The sequence below is a fragment of the Cyprinus carpio genome, chromosome B7 (genome assembly GCF_018340385.1).
Source record: "Cyprinus carpio isolate SPL01 chromosome B7, ASM1834038v1, whole genome shotgun sequence".
In the NCBI taxonomy this organism is placed as follows: domain Eukaryota; kingdom Metazoa; phylum Chordata; class Actinopteri; order Cypriniformes; family Cyprinidae; genus Cyprinus; species Cyprinus carpio.
Genome location: NC_056603.1, coordinates 44,410,992 through 44,434,968, shown reverse-complemented (window position 1 = coordinate 44,434,968; position 23,977 = coordinate 44,410,992). Strand labels below are relative to the sequence as shown.

Sequence of the window (23,977 nt, the reverse complement as noted above, 5' to 3'; positions counted from 1 at the left end):
TTTAACAATTATAAAACTATCGAACATGGAGCACTGTCAAAAAGGACCACTTACCAGCCTCACTCATGCATTTTTGTAGTTAGAGCCACGGGACAAAAAGCTGTTTACTTGTTTAACTTCACCAATGGTTGTGCCTGCCCCTGTTTGGTTTTTGGCACCCCACTGCACCTACAGCATACACACCAGATGTTAAATATCCAGTTCAAGGAGGTCAAACTGGTAAAGGACTTGCCGTATTGTTGAATATACATTTAACTCACATTTTATAGAGTGCCCATTTGCATGCATAACCGAGAGAAACAGCTTCATCTGAGTCAAGTTTTTCATTTCTGGGAATGATTGAGCCACCTTTTGCAGATAGGGCCAATATCAACACATGATGTCTGTGCAGAAGAACTTACAGTTTGTTTTTGAGGCCAGCTTGTTCTGCAAAAATAGAGGGTATGCAAATATCTCCCCCCTAAACATGTTCAGACCTCTAAGCAATATGCAGTGTCTGCAAACTGCCACCTCTAGGCCCCCTTTATCAAGGTTCAAGATCTTGGTGTTTGTCTTTGAGGTCGCTTGACTGCAGCCCATGTCGATGCCTTTTCCATGTACCTGTAACAGTATCAAAAGTAAATCCTGATTCACTGTGTACAGTCCTAAGTCTTTTGACAAATTTCTTGGCTTGGTCTTCTTACGAGACAATCAATAAAACACAATAAACAAATGTTGCCACATCCCATAAAAACTCCAAAAAAAAATTATTTTTATTTTTTATTTTATTTTTTCTCTCTGCCCTACATAAAGAAAATATGTCAATGACAAAAAATATTCACAAGAGATTTTGACAGTGTAATGTTCTGCTGAATCGATATAATTTTCTGTTTCCATCCGCAGACACAGCAACTGTATCTGGGGTGCAAGCAGGGCAAGAGAAGGGATCAATGCCGCAGAGTTTTTCTCTTTCATGACGACAATATGTCCATTCAAGGAAAGCTTTTTGGAAGACGTCACCACAAATGTTACCTCTCTGGAATTATGAAAATTGGAATACAGAGACATGCCAGTTAGACTTGATTAAATGAAGAAAACAAATGGTTTTCCAAGTCTTGCCCTTCCAAACTGTTGTGAGCGCTGTTGTAACATTTTCACAAACGCTTGTCTTGAAAGCTCAGGTGCAGTGATCTTCAGGTCCTCAAAAGATGTGAAAAGGTCTCTGGTTTGAAAACCAACAGTGCCTGGACAGTAACCACTAAACAGCAGGTCCTCCACCTCAGGTGTGCATGATGCAAGCATGTTCATAACTGGCAGGAACATGTCATAGCGACCTGCGAAGATTTCAAAAGAAAAAAATAGCACACACTTCGACACTCTTCAGACATCTGTCAGCAGGTTACGCCAATAGACAAATACAACAAAAAACACTGCGAGTCATACCATTTATACAGATGAGTACAACTGATCGTCCAGCGACAACAGACAGGTTTTGAGGGTCACAATCACAAATTTTGTCAGGTTGAGTAATGGGCAGCAAGCACACTAGATGAAAGGAAAAATATATTAACTAAAAAAAGGAAATAAATAACATGATTTTAAGCTTTCAAATACTTCTTACCTTGCTCATAAATGACATTTTGTCCACTGAGGTCTTGCACAGCAGTTGATGGTGGGAGAGGTTTATAGAACACTATTTGTTGATGCATAGAAACATCACACTTGCCACAGTAACGGGCTTTCGGCAAACAGTCCTTGCACCTGATGACTGCTTCTTTCAAGCTGCAGTGATCACAAGGACCATGCTGCACACGGTCTGAACCAAACAAGCTGTCAAGGAGTTTTGGCCTTGCTTCCTGCCAGCGTTCTTCAGACAAGGTTTGCCTCAATGTCCAATCATGAGATGCTGCGGATCTAAGTTCATCACAGTCCATTGCGTGTTTGAGTAGCTGTAGTTGTAAATCTTGCAATTAAAAAATAAAATAAAATAAAATAAAATAAAATACATTATGATTCCTTACACGTTACAAGCCTGTAAACAAAGAGAACAAACTCAGTTTATGTTGTTAAAAAAGACATGAAACAAGTAATGTCTTGAGAGCTACACTTAAATATCCTGAAACACATTTAACATTTATCATAAAATGTTGGCACTTTTGTTAATTCAGAGAAAATTTAAGAAAAAATTAACAAAAATCTGAAAATTAAAAAAAAATAAAGGGTTAGTTGACATTTATGTCATTAATTACTCACCCTCATATCGTTCTACACCCATTAGACCTTCATTCTTCTTCGGAACACAAATTAAGATATTTTTTGATGAAATCCGATAGCTGTATGACTCCTCAATAGACAGCAACTTAACCACTTTCAAAGTCCAAAAACAGTTCTTAAGACATCATTAAAACAGTATACGTGACTGCAGTGGTTCAACCTTAATTTAATGAAGGGACATAAAATACATTTATTCAACAATATCTTCTGTTATGTGCCATTCTGCTTCGCTGTTTACGTTCAGCGCTTCTCCGGGTTCTACATGTGAACACCGGCATAGTATTTGCTGAAACTGATCACGTGAGCAACACAAATCATGCATGTGATACACAACCTGGAAGCGCTGGTCGTAAGCAAAGTAGCAGAGTGACACAGAACAGAAGATGTTGTTGAATAAATCTGTTATCTGTTTTGTTTCTGCACACAGAATGTATTCTTGTCGCTTCATAAAATTAAGGTTGAACCACTGCAGTCACTTTGACTTTTAACAACATCTTACCTTTCTTGACCTTGAAAGTGGTTGTTAAATTGCTGTCTATTCAATGGATTTTATCAAAAATATCTTAAGCTGTGTTCCAAAGATGAACAAAGGTCTTACGGTGTGTAACAACATGAGGGTGAGTAATTAATGACAGAATTTGTATTTTTGGGTGAACTAACCCTTTAAGGTAAACTTACCAATAATCCGTTCTGCATCTACATCCCCAAAACGTTGTTCGGTGGTTGAGGCTTTAGATGTGCTTGCAGTTCCTAGATTTATAGCATGTTGATGCAGTACAGTGCACACAAAGAACAGAACAGATGCAAATCAACATGAAACTGGATTACTTATAAGGAATGAGGAGGGGGACTCTTTCCACTTTTCAGCAGCTTATATGAAAACGTATTTTACAAAATTACCTGTCTGTTATTATAGAAAGACTTCAGGGTATACTTGTCAAAGATATGTCAAAAATAAACAGTATTTGGTTGAACCCATGATGGTACATGAAATCAACAAAAACAAAATTGCTTACCGAGCTCAACTTCTTGAGGGTTATTTGCAATGGTTCCAGATTGGTCTAGAGTCAAACAAATGGAGACAAACAATACTAAGTGAAAATCAGAAGATCAAAACATACTCGTCTTTGGTTTGCGCTTCTTATAGACCAAGAATCCTTCATGGTCTCTGTTTTTCCACCTCAGCTGTGGATCAATCTTTTTTTCCCCATTTTTTAGGTGGCGTTCTGACTGCTTCCCAACTCTGTATTACTCAACATAAGAGGTAGAACAATGACTTCAGAATATAAATTAAGAGGTAGAACAATAACACAATTCAGAATATCATTTTTTATGGAAGCTGGGGGAAAAAAAAAAAATACAAAAAGCAGTAGTACCAAATCCCAAAAATAGTGAAATACTTCTTGATGCAGAATGAGTGGTGCATAATTGTATACACCTGTATCTCCTCCAAATCAGCCATTATTTCCTCAAGATCACGCTGTAATTCCTCCATATTTTTCTCTGGTATAGGCTTTAAGGTTTTAACACCTGAGGGCCACAAAAAACAAAGTACGCATCATGATAGTAACATTACATTTACCATTAGAATTCATTACAACTGGTTTATTACTAAATATTCCAAAAATGCTATCCTTATGATATTGTTTTCTGTTTCACCAGCCATGTTTTCATCAATGTATTTTTATACACTTTTTGAAGTATTGCATTAGAAAGGTTGATGGACTATACGGAAATGTAGTTTCTTACTGTACACCCACAAAAAAATAAATAAAATAAAATAAATAAAATAACACTATGTTGCGCATCAAAACTACTTTTGTACACGCCGTATTGTGGCAACACGTACTTAATTGGTCGACAGTTTCATGGGATCTGTAAGTTAGTTCTTAAGGTATAAACGCAGATTAACCTTTTCTAATAATACACTCTAGACCAAATGTGTTTCAGTAGAACAACACATATCACTGAACATGTATCACTAAAATAACACAGACAACTGGACGTTGTACCCACTAGACAACAATATCACTGAACATTTCACTAGAACAAGACAACTTTAGGATACAATACTGTATCACTGTCAATCATGTATATAGGCACTCCAAGTGGACGTGTGTCTCAAAATAACACAATATGACAACTTTTTGGATAAAAAGGGGGAATACTGTACGTACACGTCTGAATTCATTGTTCTGTCAATCGTAATGTAAACATATATAGGGCTTCCACCCTCTTTAGCGGATGTCCCAGTGGCAAACTGTAGCAATATGTACATGATGGTACGTATTTTGTGGCGCTGCAAAAAATATTCAAAACAAAAAAAAATAAAACAAAAACATACACTTTTTTTTTTTTGTTCAGAGGTAAAACACAGAAAACTAAAAGATACACGTTTTTTTTTTTAAATCCATAAACTTAAAATTAAAAATAAATCTAAATTACACAGTACACAAACAACCCATACAAAAAATAAATCAACCTATTTCTTCAATTTTCCCAACTATTAATAAAATCAATTGACATATAGCCAAGTTTCAATAATAAGTGATGTGACCCAAGTACCCATACTCAGATTCAGTAAACAATCCAAAGTAACATACCTCGGCGAAAATGCGATCCTGCCCTCAGAACTAGGCCATATTCGCCCACAAAGTCGGATGTTAATCCTTGGAAAGAGTGCAGAACTGCTGCTTGCTTTATCGCTCACAATTTTGTTTTTTTGCAGCCATTGGGCAATGCAAAGTATCAAGTAACTTATGAGTGATACACACAGCAGAAGTGGTCAAGAAATGGAACAATATCAACATTTCAGAACTGAATCCAACAAAAAAATTCTGAAGAAGAATGAAGAACATAGTAATAACACACAGAATAATGGAGATAACCAAAAAACAGAAAAATACCACAAAATCCCTCCAAAAGAAAAGACATCCAAGAACTGAATCCACGCAAGAATTTGTGGAGAGAACTGAAGAGCAGAGTGATAGCACAGAAGTCTTCGAACCGCAAGGACCTGGAGATCTCTGCAAAAGAGGAGTGGTCCAAAATCCAGGTGGAAATGATTGACGAAAAAAAAATGTCACCAATTATATAAAAAAATAGAGGACTCACCATCTTATAAGAAATAAAAATCAAAAAAAAAAAAAGAATTTGTGGACTTGAGAGCTGTGAGAAAGGCTTTGAAACCTGGAGATCTCTGCAAAAGGGATTCCAAAAATCCAGGTGGATTGAGAAAAAAAAAATGGGTATGAATAAAAAAATTGTAGGGCGTATAAAAGGGTATAATAATAATAATAATAATAATAATAATAATAATAATAATAATAATAATAATAAAGTTGTAGTCTATCAGCTCAATAAACGACAAATCATCCCTTGAGGAGGAGCCCCGGACCTGCGTGTGCTTCAAGCTGCACAAAACTACAGCTGTACACAACACTGCACTCGCGCTTCACTGATGCTCATTTCATTAAAATCACCCTCAAGCTGTTTCTGAAACACACAGGCGATGATTTTAATCTGTTATAAACTTTTACACTTAATTAAGGCTTTAGATTTACACGCGGCTTTGTTCCGTGTCTGATGCTCGCCTCGAGTTTGATCTGCGCGGAGCAAAACAAACATTTCCTCGCCGCGTGTTTTAGTCTCCACAGAAAGACAAGAACCTCTGCTTGCTGTTCACTTTGTTTCTACTGCGTCAAACTGTTTTAACACTCGAGTTTTGCTCTTAAATGTAGGAGAACAAAACACAAGCGCCAGCGGCTCGCTGAGGCGCGAAGACACCGAGCGGGCGGGTTGAGTCTATAAGGTTCTCATGTGTGGTTTAAGAGCGCAGCGCTGCTCGAGCGACACTCATTGAACGCGACACTCATTGAACTCAGTGTTTGAAAGACTGTAACTCCGCTCAGAGAAATGGCAGAAACCGCTCCAGCTGTTGCCGCTCCGCCGGCCAAAGCGCCCAAGAAGAAGTCCGCTGCGAAGGCCAAGAAAGCAGGTCCCGGCGTCGGTGAGCTGATCGTCAAAGCCGTGTCCGCGTCCAAGGAGAGGAGCGGCGTGTCCCTCGCCGCCCTGAAGAAAGCTCTCGCCGCCGGCGGCTACGACGTGGAGAAGAACAACTCCCGCGTCAAGCTCGCCATCAAGAGTCTGGTGACTAAAGGAGTCCTGCTGCAGGTCAAAGGAACAGGCGCCTCCGGCTCCTTCAAGATCAGCAAGAAGCAAGCCGAGCCCAAGAAGAAACCGGCCAAGAAGGCGGCTCCTAAAGCCAAGAAGCCCGCTGCTGCCAAGAAGCCCAAGAGCGCAGCGGCAAAGAAGCCCGCCGCTAAGAAATCACCCAAGAAGGCCAAGAAACCCCGCCGCCGCCGCTAAGAAGGCGACAAAGAGCCCCAAGAAAGACCAAGAGCCCCAAGAAGAAGAAGCCAGCAGCGCCCAAGAAAGCAGCCAAGAGCCCCAAAAAGGCCAAGACTGCCAAACCCAAGAAGGCAAAGCCTAAAGCTGCCAAGCCTAAGAAGGCAGCTCCCAAGAAGAAATAAACATCTTCTGTTTTCTTCCTCAACGGCTCTTTTCAGAGCCACCCACAAACTCTAAAGAAAGAGCAAAAGAAAGTCCTTAAATTTGGTTCTTAGTGGAAGTTTATTATTATAAGACTGTATCTGAGTAAAGTACAAAAATGCTGAACGCATCTAAAAAAAAAAGAAGTCACATTTACTAATATGATGCAAAATGCAGTTAGCATCTAACCAGAAGTTCAGAATATACAGTGTCTACAATATGTTACAAATGTACTGTAATGTACAGTACAATATGACATCATTTACAGATTTTTAAATACTATCAGCATGATATACAGATAGGTGTACTATGAACATACAGATGGATTATGTATGTACACTATAAGCAGAACTATGATCATATGAACATAATTTATGAGTGCAATGGACAGTAAATAAGTGCATAGAAAATATTCCAGTGTACAAATGAATCATTCAGTATTCTGGATGAACAGGCAGTAGTGCAAGTACTAAGTGAACTTTTTTTGTTGAACAGCGTTAATGGATCAGCAATCTATTTAATTAGGTTACAAACAATATTTACTGATGTTGTATATAAACTTATTCAACACCCCGTCACAATTTCTTTATTATTTATTTTTATTTTTTGTAATGTGTTTAATTAAAATACAGCACAATCCGCGCGCCAGCTGTGGAGGCGTGGCTTCGGCGGTGGCTGTTGGAGGGAAGTTCAGTGATTGGTTTAAAATCTTACCAGGCTCTAAACCAATGGGCGACTGCCACAGTCGTTTAAAAGCAGCATAGCGGAGTTCAGGAAGTTATTATTTCTGTTTTGTAAACGAAGACATAGTTTACAGTCGAATATGAGTGGAAGAGGCAAAACCGGCGGCAAAGCGAGAGCGAAGGCCAAGACTCGCTCCTCCAGAGCAGGGCTGCAGTTCCCCGTCGGTCGTGTTCACAGACTTCTCCGCAAAGGGAACTACGCAGAGCGCGTCGGTGCCGGAGCTCCCGTCTATCTGGCGGCTGTGCTCGAGTATCTGACCGCTGAGATCCTGGAGTTGGCTGGAAACGCCGCAAGAGATAACAAGAAGACCCGCATCATTCCTCGTCACCTGCAGCTGGCGGTGCGCAACGACGAGGAGCTCAACAAACTCCTGGGCCGAGTGACCATCGCTCAGGGCGGCGTGCTGCCCAACATCCAGGCCGTGCTGCTGCCCAAGAAGACCGAGAAACCCGCCAAAACCAAGTAAACAGAGTCCGCTCTGTTCCGCAAACACAAAGGCTCTTTTAAGAGCCACCCAATTCAATCACTAGAGAGCGATTTTTTTTTTTTTTTTTTTTTTTTTTTTACATTTATAATGAAACCATACTTGTGTTTACAGAAGGCCAAAAATAAAACAACTATATATATATATATATATATATATATATGTATATATGTTGGAGATTTTTACACAACTCAATATATATATATGTATATATGTGTGTGTGTGTGTGTGTGTGTGGGTTATTGCAAATACTATCAACAGTTGGAGATTTTTACACAACTCATTAAACCAAAGAATGAATTCGTATTTCATAACGAACAAATAAAACTTAGTAGGAAACCTGTAAAGGTTGTGTTTGTGCCTTAAAAAACGTTGGATTCATAAATGTTTAAGTTTACTGGTGTTTTATTTTATGGATTAGTTGTCCTTAATATATATGTACCATCTTTGTCATCAAAAAGAGGATGAATATTTAAGTAAACCTGCTTTTAATAACTTAGCTGTTTTACTATTGAAAAAAAAAATTCAAGTGCTTTTGTGGTTGGTTTTTTCGAATGCAGATCTTACTGAGAAATGTTCAGAACTTTATGAAATTTAAAAAATAAAAAATCCACCTATAATTGGCTTTGCTTGTGCTTATAAAGCTTTTGATAGAGTTCAGTAAACTAAGACAAAGCGGCCTACCTACCATGTTAATAATTTTGACATTAATCAAAGTGTGCAGATAAAGTGGAGTAACTGTCTCAGAATCATTTAGAGTAATGGAGCGCAACAAGGAGGTCTACTTTCATCAGCACTTTTTAATGTCTATATGAATCAATTGTCTGAAGAATTAAGTAACTGTAAGACTGTATGTATGAGTGATAACATGGTCAGTATGTATGCTGATGATCTAGTAGTTTTTGCCCGAGTAGTGTTGGCTGTAAACGGCTGCTGAATACATGTTCTGATTATTAGATATCATGTGCAATAAAATATGAAAAAAATAAAAATAAAAAATGTGTTGCCATGATATGCAGAACCAAAGAACATAGAGATCTTAAAATCCCAGATTTGTATTTATGAGATGAATTGTTAAATGTGGGTGCTAAAACTAAAATAAATAAATGGGTCATATCATTAACAATGTAATGAGTGATGATGATGATGATGATATAAAGGCAGTGTATGTTATATGCTCAAGCAAATATGTTGCTGAGAAAATGTTATGTGTTCGGAGCATGTAGAAACATTTTTAGAGCATAGAGTAAACTTTTTTTTTATACTGCTGCCTTGTGGGTTAACTTTTAAAAAGAGTGTCTATATATGCTTCAGATGGCTTACAATGACTATGAGGATAATGCTGAAAAAATACTTGCTGGTGGATGATCCACACAATACTGTTATGTTGTTGTCAAATCCTACGCTTACGCTATCAGTCACCAATGAAAAAGTATTTTTTTTTTTAATTCTTTTATGTTACTGTTTTATATTTTGTGATTTGCTAATGGACATTGATTCTGGAAGTTGTATGAATGATGTAAAGAGTAATAAACAGAACAAAGCATTTTGAGCGGGAAACACGAACAGCCCAGTTTGAAAACAGAAGCTGCGCAGTCATTGGCTAGCAGTCATGTGCAGACGTTACAGACCAACCAATCACAAGCCTCTGCTCCTTCATGACGCCATAAGCTCGTGACCGTATGATGCTTTAAAAGCAGACGCATAAGCAGAAAGTTATTTTCTACGTGCTGAACGGAGAAAGAAGTCGGTCGCAGCAATGGCAAGAACCAAACAGACGGCTCGTAAATCCACCGGTGGTAAAGCCCCGAGGAAGCAGCTCGCTACTAAAGCCGCCCGGAAAAGCGCCCCAGCCACTGGCGGCGTCAAGAAGCCCCACCGTTACAGGCCCGGGACCGTGGCTCTCCGAGAGATCCGCCGCTATCAGAAGTCCACCGAGCTGCTGATCCGCAAACTGCCTTTCCAGCGTTTGGTGCGAGAGATAGCTCAGGATTTCAAGACGGACCTGCGCTTCCAGAGCTCCGCCGTCATGGCCCTGCAGGAGGCTAGCGAGGCTTATCTGGTCGGTCTGTTCGAGGACACCAACCTGTGCGCCATCCACGCCAAGAGAGTCACCATCATGCCCAAAGATATCCAGCTGGCGCGCCGCATCCGCGGAGAGCGCGCTTAAACCCGCCGCTGCGTCACACCCCAAAGGCTCTTTTAAGAGCCACCAACACTACACTGAACGAGACAGTTTCCACTCTAACCCCAAGTATAACAAATGTTAACTATATTGCATTACTCTTATTAAGGAACTCTGTCTGGGTCTCTGTTTTGGGTCTTTAAATTTATTTTTTACCAACTTTAGATTGCCTTCACTACAAGCAAAACAACAGATGTTAATCATTAATTCCGTTTCAGTGACACTTATCTAATAAAAACTGAAAGTAACGTCCATACTTAGTGTATTTGTGTATGTGAAGCAGCTAAGTGCATTTACATCCCCAGACAGCAACGTAGTGTTGGCCCATATCAGGGCCGCCTGAAATCCATGCACAGCTTTATTATAAATTGTCGTTTTTAATCTGCTAACTGCGTCACATATGTCTTTTGCGGTGTTTAATATGTCGATAGAGGTAATTTTGTTATAACAGGTGTTTATTTATAGGAGAATTGAGAACCACATATTTAAATGTTTAATATGATATTTGTAGTTCTCATTTACTTTGGTGCGCGTGATATGGAAGTCAAAGCGTTTTTAGATCAGAGTTGGGGTTTCGTGCTCGAACTAGAGGGGGAAGGGTGAGTCATGTGACAAAATGAGCTGGTTTCAGTTAGGTCCTGTAAGTAACTATAAAATGCCTCCCTGGAACAGTTCTCTCATATTCGTTTTCGTCACTTGACTGAAACAGAGCTCATCTTGATCATGTCTGGAAGAGGTAAAGGCGGTAAAGGACTCGGGAAAGGAGGCGCTAAGCGTCATCGTAAAGTTCTGCGTGATAACATCCAGGGAATCACCAAACCCCGCCATTCGTCGTCTCGCTCGCAGAGCGGCGGAGTCAAGCGCATCTCCGGTCTGATCTACGAGGAGACCCGCGGGGTGCTGAAGGTGTTCTTGGAGAACGTGATCCGCGACGCCGTCACCTACACCGAGCACGCCAAGAGAAAGACCGTCACCGCTATGGACGTTGTGTACGCGCTCAAAAGACAGGGACGCACCTTGTACGGCTTCGGAGGATAAACGCCTTCAAATCAGGAGAACAAACCCAACGGCTCTTTTAAGAGCCACCCACACTCTCACATAAAGAGTTAATCTTGCCGTTTCGTGTTCTACATGAAAACTAATTATATGTTCGTCATTACACCCTTTACAAACAAATAGTTTCGTGTTGGTTACAGAGCGAGTAAAGTGTTTTAGTGATGTGGAATTTCGTTACAAAATTGTGATTTTAAAGCAGCATATAGAGATAAACCGATGTTTTCATTTAAATCGTGAGATTTATTTATTTGTAAAAGTATGGGGATTATTTTTCTGGTTTTGTTAGTTAAAAAAGTTAAATGATAATTGATAAGGTAATGTTAACAAAAAATAAATAAATCAGACTGCTGCGGAAAATAAAGGCTAATGTTATATTTTCCACAAAAGGTATTTTTATTGACATTTTCTGTAAACTGTGTCGCACCAGAGTTCCAGGTTATTAAGTCACCTTTATTTATTTAGCGTTTTTAACAATACAGATCGTGTTAAAGCAGCTTTACAGTATTAAACAGGAAAATAGTGTCAATAATGCAAAAATAGTAAACGCTCAATTTTTTGTTAAATAATAGATGCTTTGTGTATTTGTCCTCCATAATTTCCTTAATGGATTTATAATGGTTTAAAATTAAACATTCGTGCATGTTATTTATCTATAACTATTTTTTTATATATATAAAATATTACTATAAAAATAGCGGGAAATGAAACAAAGGAAACCCAGTCGGGTGGGTGTCGTTCAAACATGGAGCGGTGGGTGGAGCTATAATTTAAGCGCTTGTGATTGGCTCTCGTTCCAGTTCGTGATGCCTCGAATGGTCCAATTAAATACGAGTTTATGGGTTTGACCAATGAAAACAAGCAATCACAAGATCCACTATCGCTATCAGAATTAGCATAGACGAGTGAATAAATACCCCTGTATGAGGTAAGATAGTTATTGATTTCTGAGAGTTTAATCGGAAACATCGTCATCATGCCTGAACCAGCGAAGTCCGCGCCGAAGAAAGGCTCCAAGAAGGCCGTCACTAAGACAGCCGCGAAAGGAGGAAAGAAGCGTAGAAAGTCCAGGAAGGAGAGCTACGCCATCTACGTGTACAAAGTGCTGAAGCAGGTTCATCCTGACACCGGCATCTCTTCGAAGGCGATGGGCATCATGAACTCTTTCGTCAACGACATTTTCGAGCGCATCGCCGGTTGAAGCGTCTCGTCTCGCTCACTACAACAAGCGCTCCACCATCACTTCCCGAGAGATCCAGACCGCCGTGCGTCTGCTGCTGCCCGGGAGCTGGCCAAACACCGCCGTGTCTGAGGGCACCAAGGCCGTCACCAAGTACACCAGCTCCAAGTAGAACAGTCAGAGGCTGTGAAACACCCCAAAGGCTCTTTTAAGAGCCACCCATCTTCTCCTTTAAAGAGCGAGCTTGATTAGTGAGGTGTATAATAACCAGTTAACTTTATAAAGGTTAGCTAGTAATTGAGTTTGGTTTGTACTTTATATATGTGAATCACAAGTCTGGATTTACACTAGTGCAAAACAAGAAAATAACACAACGGACCTTTTTAGCACAAAACTTTAAAAAGGAAAGTAGGTGTCTGAGGTGAGGTCTATTTTTGAGTATGTATAGATTGTGTATCACATATTTTATTTATGTGTTTGTAGTGGTTATTTAAAGGTTATGTAAGATTTTGACTCTACTAAAGCATAAAATACCATAATATGTCATCTTATGAGACAACTCATTTAGCTTTTATTAAACTTTTATTAGAAACCATACATTTTAATCCCTCTAAATAATGGAATGTGCCAAACTGTGTCATTTTGGATTCTGCATTGTGACTTCAAAGGGAACAGAGCAGCATTTCGTGGTACAGAAATGGTCCTTTTTCACCATTTAAAGATTAGCATTCCTAAATGACTCACCCAGGGCTGTGATCATTGTCAACTTCAACATTGTCAATTGATTATCCAATATGATCATAGCTATATTTTTAATGGTTATGCCAATTATTCATTGATGGCTTGTGTATATATAAAACAACACTTTTTGTTTGCACCATCAAAGTGGTTCCCCCTAAAGCCACGTGTGCCAGTATACATGGACCGTGAGCAGCAGTGTGCCATTCTTTCTGAACACCTCAGAGCTCTGCTGCAGAATTCTGAAACTCATCTGAACTTCACAGATGAAGTGGAGTTCATTTGTAGTTTTCTTTTTCCTGAGGTAGGCCCCAACATGTTTGTCAGTTGGATTGTTTAGATTATTGCCATATATGCAAATATTCAAACATTAATAAACAAAAATAAATATATTAAATTAAAAGGACATCATGGCCAACATGGCCTATGTGAGCTGCAGGCATTATCCTGGCAGGAGGCTGAGGAGGTGTTCCTCCGTGGCCCTACTTATCACCCTGGGTATGCTTGTAATTTGCATTTGCAAAAAAAATAATAATATTTATTATTACACAATACTTTTTGACAATGGCATTCATCTTTTATTTTAGTGAAGTTGAGGAATTTGACGGCGATTGCAAAACGAATGAGAAAAGAAGCAACAGAAGTAATTATTTTACCTTATGCATTTACGATTTGCATTTATTAATTTAGCAGACGCTTTTATCCAAAGCGACTTATAAAGGGTTATTTTTTTTTTTTTTCTATGCAATTGAAGACGAAAAGTAAAGTCACTAACGTAATTCTTTCTTTTTTCTTTGGTTTGTCATGTTTACACCAAGATGACGGTGATCAAGGTGATGATTAAATAAAGTACATAATTGTTTATTATTGGTGTTTTGTCTATTCTTATTTGAGTTTTGCTTCACATTCAAAATATCCAAAAAACAGGTTTTGTAATGTTAGCATGGTGTAATGTTAATTAGACCATTATAGGTTGCACTGAAAGAAAAATTAGAATTTGAATAAAAAAAAAAAAAAAAAAAAAAAAACATTGTAGCAATATAATATCACATAATATTTTTCAGAAGATAGTTCAATTTGTAATTGTGTCCCTTACATCAGTAATTTTCTTTCAATTACACACACGCTCAAAAAATACTACTGGGTAATTTGTTAGTTTGAGAACACAATGAGGTTTTTTTTTTTGCACATGCATTAAGCAGGGAACGCAAATATTTATTTGGATAACTTTAAATAAAAAGAGACCGTAATATTGCATCCTATAACATATTCAATGGCATTTGGATAAGGGTGTTATACGATCTTCCGAACAGCAGTAGGCGCTGTCTCAAAAAACGAGGGGTCTGAAATTGCGGGACTGTAGATGCAGGCTCTGAGTCTGCAGCTTCATAATATTGGGCTGCAGACTGCTGTGACGCAATCACACTTCAAATGCACCCTCCGGAGACCATGCACTTAAGTTTGGGACACAGCTTTGCACTTGCACTCTCAAACACTTGCACGTCCGCTAGTGACATCACTTGCAGTCGTTTTTAATTTTTATTTTGTTCTATGTATTGATCACTTTTTGATTGAATCTCAACATTTTACAACAGTATCCAGGTGGTGAAGAAGAAACTAAATTGCGACGTTACTTGCAATCGACACAAATTGTGCGTGTTGCCAATGGAGACAAGACGCTGTGGTGCTTAAACGATTAAAACTAGACACTTCCTGTGTCTGTTTGCCTTTTTAAGAACAATCGCTTTATGTATTCCCCAATGGTAAATCACTTTGGATAAAAGCTTTTGCAAAATGACTAAGTGTAAACGTAAATGTTTCAGTGATTTGCCAATAACAAACAAATAAAAACAAATTATAAAAATAAAGAAAAATAAATGAATCAAAGTGAGCACAGTTTTGTAAGTATTTCCCAGTATTTATTGATTTGTCCAACTCATTTAAAGACAAACATAGTGCCCAAACTACTGCACTGCATCAACTCTCACCAAGCTCATTTTCGACACTATGAAGGATAAAAAAGCAGTTAATTATAAAGATGTATCCAGAGGCAATTTATCATAGCTACCTGAAGCAACTTAAGGAAAAATAATAATAAATGGGAACAGAGAACTCCTTAAAATATATAGTATTGTATTGTGTGTGTGTGTGTGTGTGTGTATATATATATATATGTCCCCCAAAAACAACAAAAAGGAATTAGTTTTCAGTAAATGTGAAGCCACCAAACAATATTTTTTACAAACCACAGGCTAAGTTAAGGAAATAAGACTATTGGTAAAAGTTGTTAATGCTGGTGGCTCTAGCACAAACAGAGATCTATTATTCAGATGGAGATTGTCTGGAATAATGTCTATTCTTCCTAACAACAGACCAATCTCTCCAAAGGTAAGGTGTAAAATAGTTCAGAAAGTTCAAATTCAAAGTATTTGAGCTTTTATCTGAACACTTGATGACATTGAGTGTAAAAAATAGACAACAAAGGTACTTAAACCAATCAGAACCGCATATTCCACATCTCATTATACTCCAGGTCATTAGCTGTAAAGTAATAATAAACCATAATGAATTCATTCTTCTGACACATCTACACACAATCCTCCAAATCTTCAACAAGGAAGCGCTCATGTTTTACAAGGCTTTGGTAAAGATTCTCTTTCAGTTTAGATGTTGTGAGGAAGTCCAGAAGAGCTCTCATTTTCTTCTTGTTCCTGAGTTTAAGATGATTTGGTATTTCTCTTCTCCAATCAGAGGTTTCATGTCGTCTGCAATGGGCTCCACCAGAGACACTCTACTGATCAGCTCTGTCCTGTGCTTCTCCACAAACTCAGCTCCTGGATGAACAAAATGTTGCCTCATCTTCATGAAAAGCCACTGAACAGTACTTTATGAAGAATCTGCACAGAAACAGACTGATCTATTTTCATAAATTATTTTCACCTTCACCCTTTTTGCATCTTCCTTTCTTCTGTGCTGTGTCAGTCTCTGAGGACTGATGACCTGCGGAAAGAAAAAAAACAAAAAAAGCAAATTTTTTTTTTTTAATTATTATGTCCACTAGGACGCAATAAGAATAATAAAGACTCTCATCAAGCCGTCAGACCAAAAAATTGAAACCAAGTATAATATATATATATATATATATATATATATAAATATATATAATATATATATATATATATATATATATATATATATATATATAAATTGAGGAGGAAAAACAGTCACTGAGTGGTACTGGACCTTAGAGAGACCCAAGGCCAAAAACAACAAACAAAGTCAGTCTAGAAAATAAATCAATGTAATTAACCTAACAAAATAAAATAAAAATATAAAGATCCTTACCTAACTACTATTAACAAAACAGATTCAAGCAAAAGGGCATGTCTCTTCTACATTGACCACATAATAAGTATGAAACAACTTTAATAAACGCTAGCAGGAGTCTTTGGTCGGACGGCTGACGGAGAGTCTGGAACAGTGCGAGCGGCCCGAAGCCACATCAGCTCACTTCTGGATCGCTGAAGAGACGTTTTAAGAGGACCCCCAGCTGAGAGTTCAATAGCTGTTATCAGCTGGCGCCACCACTGCAAAATCAGCACCGATCTATTAACTCAAAACACACACAAAGAGAATAGGAAGAATATACATATAACAAATACAAACAACAAAAATAAACTCATAACGTAAAATTATTGTCCAGGCTTTTGGAATTACATAAAAAATGTGTAGGCTGCACATTTACAAACTGCATAATCAAAATTTAGCCTATATGTGTGCAGATATTATACTCAGAAATACAGCAGCTTTGGCCAAATTCTTGGAAAGCATTCAGTTTTTCTTTCGTCAGGAAAGCAATACCAGAATGCTCCACGGTTGTAGACCAAATGAGAGCGCAGTGTTTTAAAGAAGATGGAAGACGCCGCATTTAAGATTAGGTAAAACTTAAATTGCACATTGTGGCTAAATACACAAATAATAATAAGAATATTAAACTTTGCAGAACACTACACAACATTTACCGGTCACTGAATTAAATTGTCATCATCACTTACTTGTTTTTAGCCTCCAGTCAGCTGAAATGAGGCCAAAAATACATACATTATTCAACAGTATTAAATATTATTCTAACTGCAGAACTACAGTAAAACACTTTCTTGAATAGATAGTATGTATTCATGTTTGTAGCATGCAGATCTGTGTGATTCATGAGATTGTACTCCCACTTACATGCTGAACTGTTTGTGTTGAATTCCTCTGAAAGAACAGTCAAAAAAATTAAAAGATAAAAGATAAAGAGATGATCTGCAGACAGTTTTGTAAGATCTTGTGGGTTTACCTGATTTTATATTAACATCCCATATTTTGTGTCCCTCTTTTGTCTCTATAGAGAGTTCAAGACATTCCTTTGCATCTTGAATGTGTAAATCAAAGAAGTTGGTCTTGCCGGGTGTCAATTTTAAACTCTGGCAAGAAGTGAATTGAAATATTTTAGAAAGAGACAGCATGTAAGTCTGGATTATTTTCTAGCCCCCAATAAATAAATAAATGAATGAATGAATGAATGAATGAATGAATGTGAAGGCAAACTTTTTGCAAGTACCGGAGGTTTGATTTTGGATTCACAAGACGTCTTCAGGGTGTAACTGTCATCCATTGTAAGGCCTTCATCTGGTGTTGGTTTTACAATCTCCATATTATTTTTCTCCTTCTCCTCCACATACTAACAGTGTTAGACAGAATTATTTGTCTCTTAAATATGTACTTACAGAAGTAATGTTACACTGGCTTTCTACAAAAGCAAAAAGATAAATCTACTCATACTGTCCATACTAAAGCAATAAGCCCCAAGAAGATGTGCTTTATATAAATTTGTATATGTTATAAATTCACTGTAAACCATGGCTTTTAGAAAATGGTTATTCCATATGCATAGTAAGTTTTCTCAAAATAAAACAGAGCAAATGAAGTGTAATGATATTAATAAAAACAGTATTCTTCCGCAAAAACAAAGTAGTTCCTCAGAATCAGTTGTGGTTGCACTAAAGTGGTTGCCGAGCAACACACAAACGTAAACAAAGGTGTATGTTTGTAGAGTAATTTACAACAGCTTAGAACTTGGCTCAACCAATCAGAATCAAGGACCGGAACTCTCCGTTTAAAAAAAAAATCTTATATTCCAAGTCTTCTGAAGCCATGCAACATCTTTCAAATCTCAAATACTGAAATCTGCTGAGTGGTATATATAACTTACAGAAATTCATACGTGTGTTATAAACATACCAGATTGATGGATTGATTGAACCGATTCAGCCAATCAATGTATAGCTTTAAAAGACTTTAGACTATATCATTTGTATGTATTGTTTTATTTTGTTGTGTAGAAAAGAGCAGCCTGAGGGAAAGTATAATGGCAATTTTTTCTTTATCCCTTCAGAGCAGTTTGGTTATTTTCACTTTCGAATAAAATCATCCAATAAATGTATTATGTTCTACAATTGTAAGTAAATAAATGTCAAAATACATGGTCATATGGTACATATGGTGCATAAAGCTTTTCATAAGATTTTACCTTCTTAAGTTTTTGATCCTTTACAATCAGGTACACATGAAGGTTGAGGGGAGCCTTTCTGTTGCGATAAATCAAAGTCTCACAGTGATATTTCAGGGGGAGGTGACCCTGAACTGCTACAACTCCAAATAATGCGGCTGTGGGATTGAGAAACTTTGCATGGAGTCCACTTAATTCACATCTTTCCAATGAAACAGTACCATCCTTCACATAAAGAGCTTTCACTGCATCATCTGAGGAAGATATAGAATCTGTGGACAGTAATGCGGTTTAAGTTACAAAGTCTTCAAAAACGAAAGCTCATTGGTCTGGCTTAAATTGTTTACCTGAATGGAAGAGTACGTGTTGAAATGACTGGATCTGGAGTGAGATATGGCTTACCGACACAGACGAAGTGAGGTAACTGAATTTCCTCCAGTGTGCCAGAGGTTGCAGTGATGTCTATCAAAGGACCACATGGTGTGTATTTCTTCAAAATATCTTTACTGAGTGATGTCCACTCAACAAACTGATACTCCAAACTGACATCAGTGTCAGACCGCCAGCGGAGGCCAGTCTCTGAACATTCATGCTGCCCTTCAGAGGAGCTGACACTGAAAAACACAAATATAACACTGATATAGATGCTCTCAGAAGATGTAATAGTAGATATGCAATTTTACATGTTTGATTTTATAAAGCTTTCTCTCTGTACCTGTACTTGATATTTGCATCTGTCGTGACCTCTGAAGGTCTTTTAACTTCCCATTCAGAATCATCCTGAGAGGGAGAAAAATAATTATTAATCGAATAAAGAAATTAAAAGTCACTGAACTACAGATAAAAGCTTAGTTTCAATAGAATTTTAAAATGTTTGCTGTCAAAAAATCAACAAATATTCAGGCTCTTCATAGGGATGGGCACAGTGGCATAGCAAGCCAGCCCAGGGCCCATATGCAAAAAATTTTACGGGCTCCCCCAAACATTATGGGATTTTTTTAAAAAAATAAATAACATTACTATTCACAATCTCTTTTCTCAATTTTGATCTTTTCCCTCTTTGATATTTGCAGAACAAAATAAACATGAATAAATATTTAAATGCAGACAAAATCAGAACAATTTAATAAAAACAAACTTCTCTTGAAATATATTTGAGTTTCAAAAATCATCAATAAAACAGCTTGTGCATAGTAATATCAGTCGTGACATAAAATTTAACCTACCTCAGAAAAGCCAAATATAAAACTTCTGCCAACATTGTTTTATTATTCTCATAAATCAACCAGTTAACCGAGTTAAAACCTACATTTTTTATTGATGTTTTTCATGTTAATGTCAGGTTGGATGTCAAAGACTTAAGATCTTTGCACACTGAGTCCATAATTCTCGTCCGAAATTTTCACACCTCATGTTGTTTCAGTCACATTTACACACTGCCTCCATAACTTGAATCATAAAAAAATTCAGACCAGGTTCGATTTTCTGCGTTTCCACATCAATAACAAGCATTTTGATAGTTAAAAAAAAAAAAAAAAAAAAAAAAAAAAAAAAAAAAAACAATAAGTTTCTTAATAAGAAAATCTCTGGCTCTGGAGAAGCTGGAGCCAACTGAGTCACCTGTCTGCTCTCGGAGCGCTATCACAGTACTTTGATGCCACAAGTGACCACAAATGGCACCGTCACAAGTCGGACAAAATTTCTAACCAGCATGCACTGCTTCAAGTCAGATTTTGATCGATCTGCACAGCGCCGCGTTAAGTCGAACACACCTATTGCGTTGAGCCACCACTCGATGGGTATATCAAGGTTTAACAAAAATCCAGACCAAAACCTCAGTTTGAGCTCTAATTAAGGCTTATATTTGACCTTCTCTCCAAACCGACACACACTTGTGCTACGTTCAACACCAACACGTTCAAAACACATTTCACATTAACTGTATTGGAGCTTGATTTGTTTTGCAAAAATCACATGATATATGATGTCTGAAGCTTCATTTCCCTAAAATAATTTAAAACAAAAAATCAGTTGTAGAATCAGTTGTGAGACCAGCAGCTGTAATGGAACACAGCACTTTGGAAGGTACTATTCATTTTATGACCGCTAGATGGCCACAACATAAACAGCGTTAAAGAGCTTTGAGTAATGAACCTTTTCCCAATACAACTGTGTTGAAAGATTTGCTGGTTCAAGAACGCTTCACTTCAACATCACTACATAAATAATTTGCATTTGAAAAGGAAAGAAAGAGAAAGAGAGGTATGTTAAGATACATACCAGTTTCTCATCAAGCTTCTTTCCCCGGTTGACGTTGGCAGAGCAATTGTAAATGCTCTCGTAGTTGTTTCATACTTTTCCATTGAGAAGAAAAACATGAGTAATCCAAAAAAATAAAAAAAAAAAAAAATTTATGAGGTTTGTACTCACTCCTTCTCAATCATCTCAGATTGAGGATGCTGCAAACGAGAGGCTTCGGCTACATCTTGATCCAGAGTATTCAGCAGCTCCAGTGAGTTCAGGATTGTCCTGTCGATGTGCTCCTGGTACAGGGCCTGCCTCCCTTCATTAATCTTCCTGATTTCCTAGAAACATCAAAGAGCAACACAGTTAGGCATAGTTATGTAGCAGTTGTTAAATGAATAGTTCACCCCTTTGTCATCCCTTACGAAAAAGAAGTTTATTCAAGTGTGCTATCAGTATACTTCTTTTAAACTAAAAATAGGAAAGTATGCTTTTAGTTTATTTTTTATGTACTTCCCAGAAATGGGCTTTATGTTCTCCTCAGAAATATACTTAAAATGACATTTAAGTGTAATTGACTTATACTTACAAAAAGTCTCAATATATTTGCGCTATACTCGTGCTCCTAGAATCCGTGTGTTCATTATTATAAGGTAGAGGGTGCTAATACACATCTTCTGTACAGAATTTCCAAAAAACACAAGTGAAGAAGAAAAATAAACAACAGATAGTAACACATGTAATCTAACACGATCATCTGACATGAAACTATAAATAAAATGAATAAAATGTCGACTGATGAAGAGGTAATAATTACAGTCAAGCTTTGGGGTGTTGATCGACTCCATCTACGTTTTGATTATCATTCTGAATCCAAATCATAGTCTTTTCTCAGCTTTTTGTTCAAAATGTTATTTCTTTATTTTTTTATGAAACTTACCCACATTAAAGTGTTTAAAAAAGAATGCATGAAGCTAGAATAAAATGTTTTTGTTTACAAGCAGACCTTGTTCTTTCTTTGGATGTTTTGTATGTTCAGATATTCATATAACAAAATATATACAAATTAAAACCTAAGTAGGGACATAGTAGTATACTGATGTAAAGTTCACTTAAAGAAAACTTGTGAGTATACTTGCAGTATAAAACTACTAAACTAGTTGTTTACCGAGACTATACTTCAAAGTGTACAAAGTATTTAATTAGTAAACTATCAGTATACCTATAAGTTCACTTTTAGTATAATTGCAGTACAAACTACAAACATAGAGGTAAACTAGTTGTGTACTCAAAGTTTGCTACTGTTATACTTAAATTATACTAAAAAATGTTTACTTTTATATACTAGAAAGTGGTCCAATTTAGTCCCAAAGAGTACTGAAACAGTACACTTACAAGTATACTACTTGAACACTGATATTTGTATACTTGCTACATAAAGTATACTTAAAAATATACTTGAACTTTACTTGAGTATACTTTTAATTATGACAATTTTCATTTATTGGTAAACTATACCTTTAATGTTTCTTTCCACTCGCATTCACTAGTTTTGTTAACTAAAAACTATTTATTTAAAATTTGGTCAAATTTAGCAGAAAATATAAATGTTGCTTTGGCAACTAACTGAAATAAAATAAAACTAAAACTGACATATGAAAAAAAAATGGCAAATGCACATAAGGAAATGATAAATTAAAATAAAAACTGAAAGTGTAAAAAGAAAGGCTAATTCAAAATGCAATAATGTTATATAAAAACACTAAAATAACACTGGCATACACTTTCTGCAGTTGTACCAGAATAACCCTAAACTGGCATCATTTAAGGGGCTTCAAGATGCTTAATGGTGGGAGCAGCAGCAGTGATAAACTCTCTGGCTTTGATTTGTGATCCACGGAAGCAGCTGTTCTGGACTTACCTTGTTGAGATTCTGTTGTGTCTCGATGATGTTCCTCTCCACTTTTTCTGCATTCATCTGCAACTTATCATTCAAGGCCACTAAATAACTGACAGGTGGTCTGGGGTAAAATAACAAAAAGTAAGGTTTTGTGAGAGCAGTTATAGTTTCATTGAGTCAAATATACAAGTTTCTGTCTGCATTTTTCCAAAGTACTGCTGCAAATGTAGCAGGTTAGTTATATTAAATCTCTGCATCTTGGACCTCAACACCTCACTTCAGTTATGTGACATGCTGAGATGCTCTGAAAATAAATACAGGGCTTGAAACACTTTCATTCCACATCATCTGGCGCAGACTTCAGATCCGATATAGGAGACTAACGAAAAAATATCCCCTTATCTGAATCACACTGAAAGTCTATGCTGAAGCCTAGCATAGTAGTGCATTCAGCAAATTCTAGAGAAGTCCTGTTTGACGGTGCATAGAAATGACTAAACTTCATCAGAAACAAATTACACACCTCAAACAGGTCTAACAGGTCTCACTAATGTGCCACTATACATGCAAAAAGGATAAAAAAGGACATATGCCATCTGATCTAAATGCATCTGCATATGAAACCCATCAAAATGATTAGTAAAACACAGCTGCACTGTTAAAGCATGAGATTATGTATGTTGTTGTTTAATTTATTTAATCACAAACAACTATTAAAGCAGCAGCAATAACAATAAAACAAAACAAAAAAAGTACTAAATAAAATAAAATAAAATAAAATAAAATAAAATAAAATAAAATAAAATAAACAATGCTGCATATGAATATATTGAGGGGTGAGAACCAGAAAGGCGTAAGTGACATATCAATAAAATGAAAGCTCTTGATGAGCTCTTCCTGCTACTAAAGGAAACAAGTCAATTATTAATACTTTTGGAGTTATGCAAATACTTAACACAGAAAATACTAAGCCAGCTGGTGCCAAAAGGGTGTGACAGCACTTTACCAGTGAAACATGTATTGTGGGTAAAGCCTGTGATGATAGCACATGAGTCCAGTGTCTGACAGCATGTAATTTAATGTCTGTGAAGTGT

At 37.1% G+C, this 23,977-nt stretch overlaps 4 protein-coding genes, 1 long non-coding RNA gene and 2 pseudogenes across 6 annotated transcripts; 6 read left to right on the top strand and 1 right to left on the bottom strand.

Moving 5' to 3' along the window:
- Nucleotides 1-5,683: 5,683 nt before the first annotated feature.
- Nucleotides 5,684-6,800, top strand: LOC122138056 (annotated as a pseudogene).
- Nucleotides 6,801-7,581: 781 nt separating this feature from the next.
- On the top strand, nt 7,582-8,017 carry LOC109104392 (histone H2A-like). The gene has a single exon (XM_019117721.2). It carries the CDS (start codon nt 7,628-7,630, stop codon nt 8,012-8,014), a length of 387 nt encoding a protein of 128 aa, XP_018973266.2. The 5' UTR covers nt 7,582-7,627; the 3' UTR covers nt 8,015-8,017.
- Nucleotides 8,018-9,734: 1,717 nt separating this feature from the next.
- Nucleotides 9,735-10,280, top strand: LOC109049876 (histone H3). The gene has a single exon (XM_042728861.1). The coding sequence runs from the start codon at nt 9,792-9,794 to the stop codon at nt 10,200-10,202; it is 411 nt and encodes a 136-aa protein (XP_042584795.1). The 5' UTR covers nt 9,735-9,791; the 3' UTR covers nt 10,203-10,280.
- Nucleotides 10,281-10,896: 616 nt separating this feature from the next.
- LOC109107754 (histone H4) lies at nt 10,897-11,332 on the top strand. Its single transcript, XM_019120970.2, has one exon. The coding sequence runs from the start codon at nt 10,941-10,943 to the stop codon at nt 11,253-11,255; it is 315 nt and encodes a 104-aa protein (XP_018976515.2). The 5' UTR covers nt 10,897-10,940; the 3' UTR covers nt 11,256-11,332.
- Nucleotides 11,333-12,194: 862 nt separating this feature from the next.
- LOC122138064 lies at nt 12,195-12,996 on the top strand (annotated as a pseudogene).
- Nucleotides 12,997-13,594: 598 nt separating this feature from the next.
- LOC122137881 lies at nt 13,595-14,042 on the top strand. The gene is made up of 3 exons (XR_006155113.1): nt 13,595-13,686; nt 13,776-13,831; nt 14,007-14,042. It is a non-coding gene; the product is annotated as an uncharacterized LOC122137881 (long non-coding RNA).
- A 1,063-nt stretch (nt 14,043-15,105) lies between these two features.
- On the bottom strand, nt 15,106-23,539 carry LOC109107753 (NACHT, LRR and PYD domains-containing protein 1 homolog). 2 transcript variants are annotated; one of them, XM_042728809.1, is made up of 12 exons: nt 23,407-23,539; nt 22,905-23,004; nt 21,170-21,324; nt 19,142-19,353; nt 18,761-19,011; nt 17,792-17,911; nt 17,528-17,654; nt 17,419-17,445; nt 17,244-17,264; nt 16,700-16,801; nt 16,129-16,188; nt 15,106-16,022 (listed from the first exon to the last, which is right to left on the bottom strand). In XM_042728809.1, exons 2-12 carry the CDS (start codon nt 22,959-22,961, stop codon nt 15,883-15,885), a joined length of 1,272 nt encoding a protein of 423 aa, XP_042584743.1. In that variant the 5' UTR covers nt 22,962-23,004; nt 23,407-23,539; the 3' UTR covers nt 15,106-15,882. The 2 variants fall into 2 exon arrangements, with proteins under 2 accessions (XP_042584743.1, XP_018976514.2); XM_019120969.2 differs by lacking the exons at nt 22,905-23,004; nt 23,407-23,539 and adding an exon at nt 21,020-21,093 and having other exon boundaries at nt 21,170-21,311.
- Nucleotides 23,540-23,977: the final 438 nt, after the last annotated feature.

Coding starts and splice junctions, on each gene's coding strand:
- LOC109107754 (XM_019120970.2), top strand. CDS start 10,941: ATGTCTGGAAGAGGTAAAGGCGGTAAAGGACTCGGGAAAGGAGGCGCT.
- LOC109104392 (XM_019117721.2), top strand. CDS start 7,628: ATGAGTGGAAGAGGCAAAACCGGCGGCAAAGCGAGAGCGAAGGCCAAG.
- LOC109049876 (XM_042728861.1), top strand. CDS start 9,792: ATGGCAAGAACCAAACAGACGGCTCGTAAATCCACCGGTGGTAAAGCC.
- LOC109107753 (XM_042728809.1), bottom strand. CDS start 22,961: ATGAATGCAGAAAAAGTGGAGAGGAACATCATCGAGACACAACAGAAT. Junction 17,912..18,760: donor AGGATCAAAAACTTAAGAAG/GTAAAATCTTAT, acceptor TAACACTGTTAG/TATGTGGAGGAGAAGGAGAA. Junction 16,802..17,243: donor TGACTGGAGGCTAAAAACAA/GTAAGTGATGAT, acceptor GTGTGTTTTGAG/TTAATAGATCGGTGCTGATT.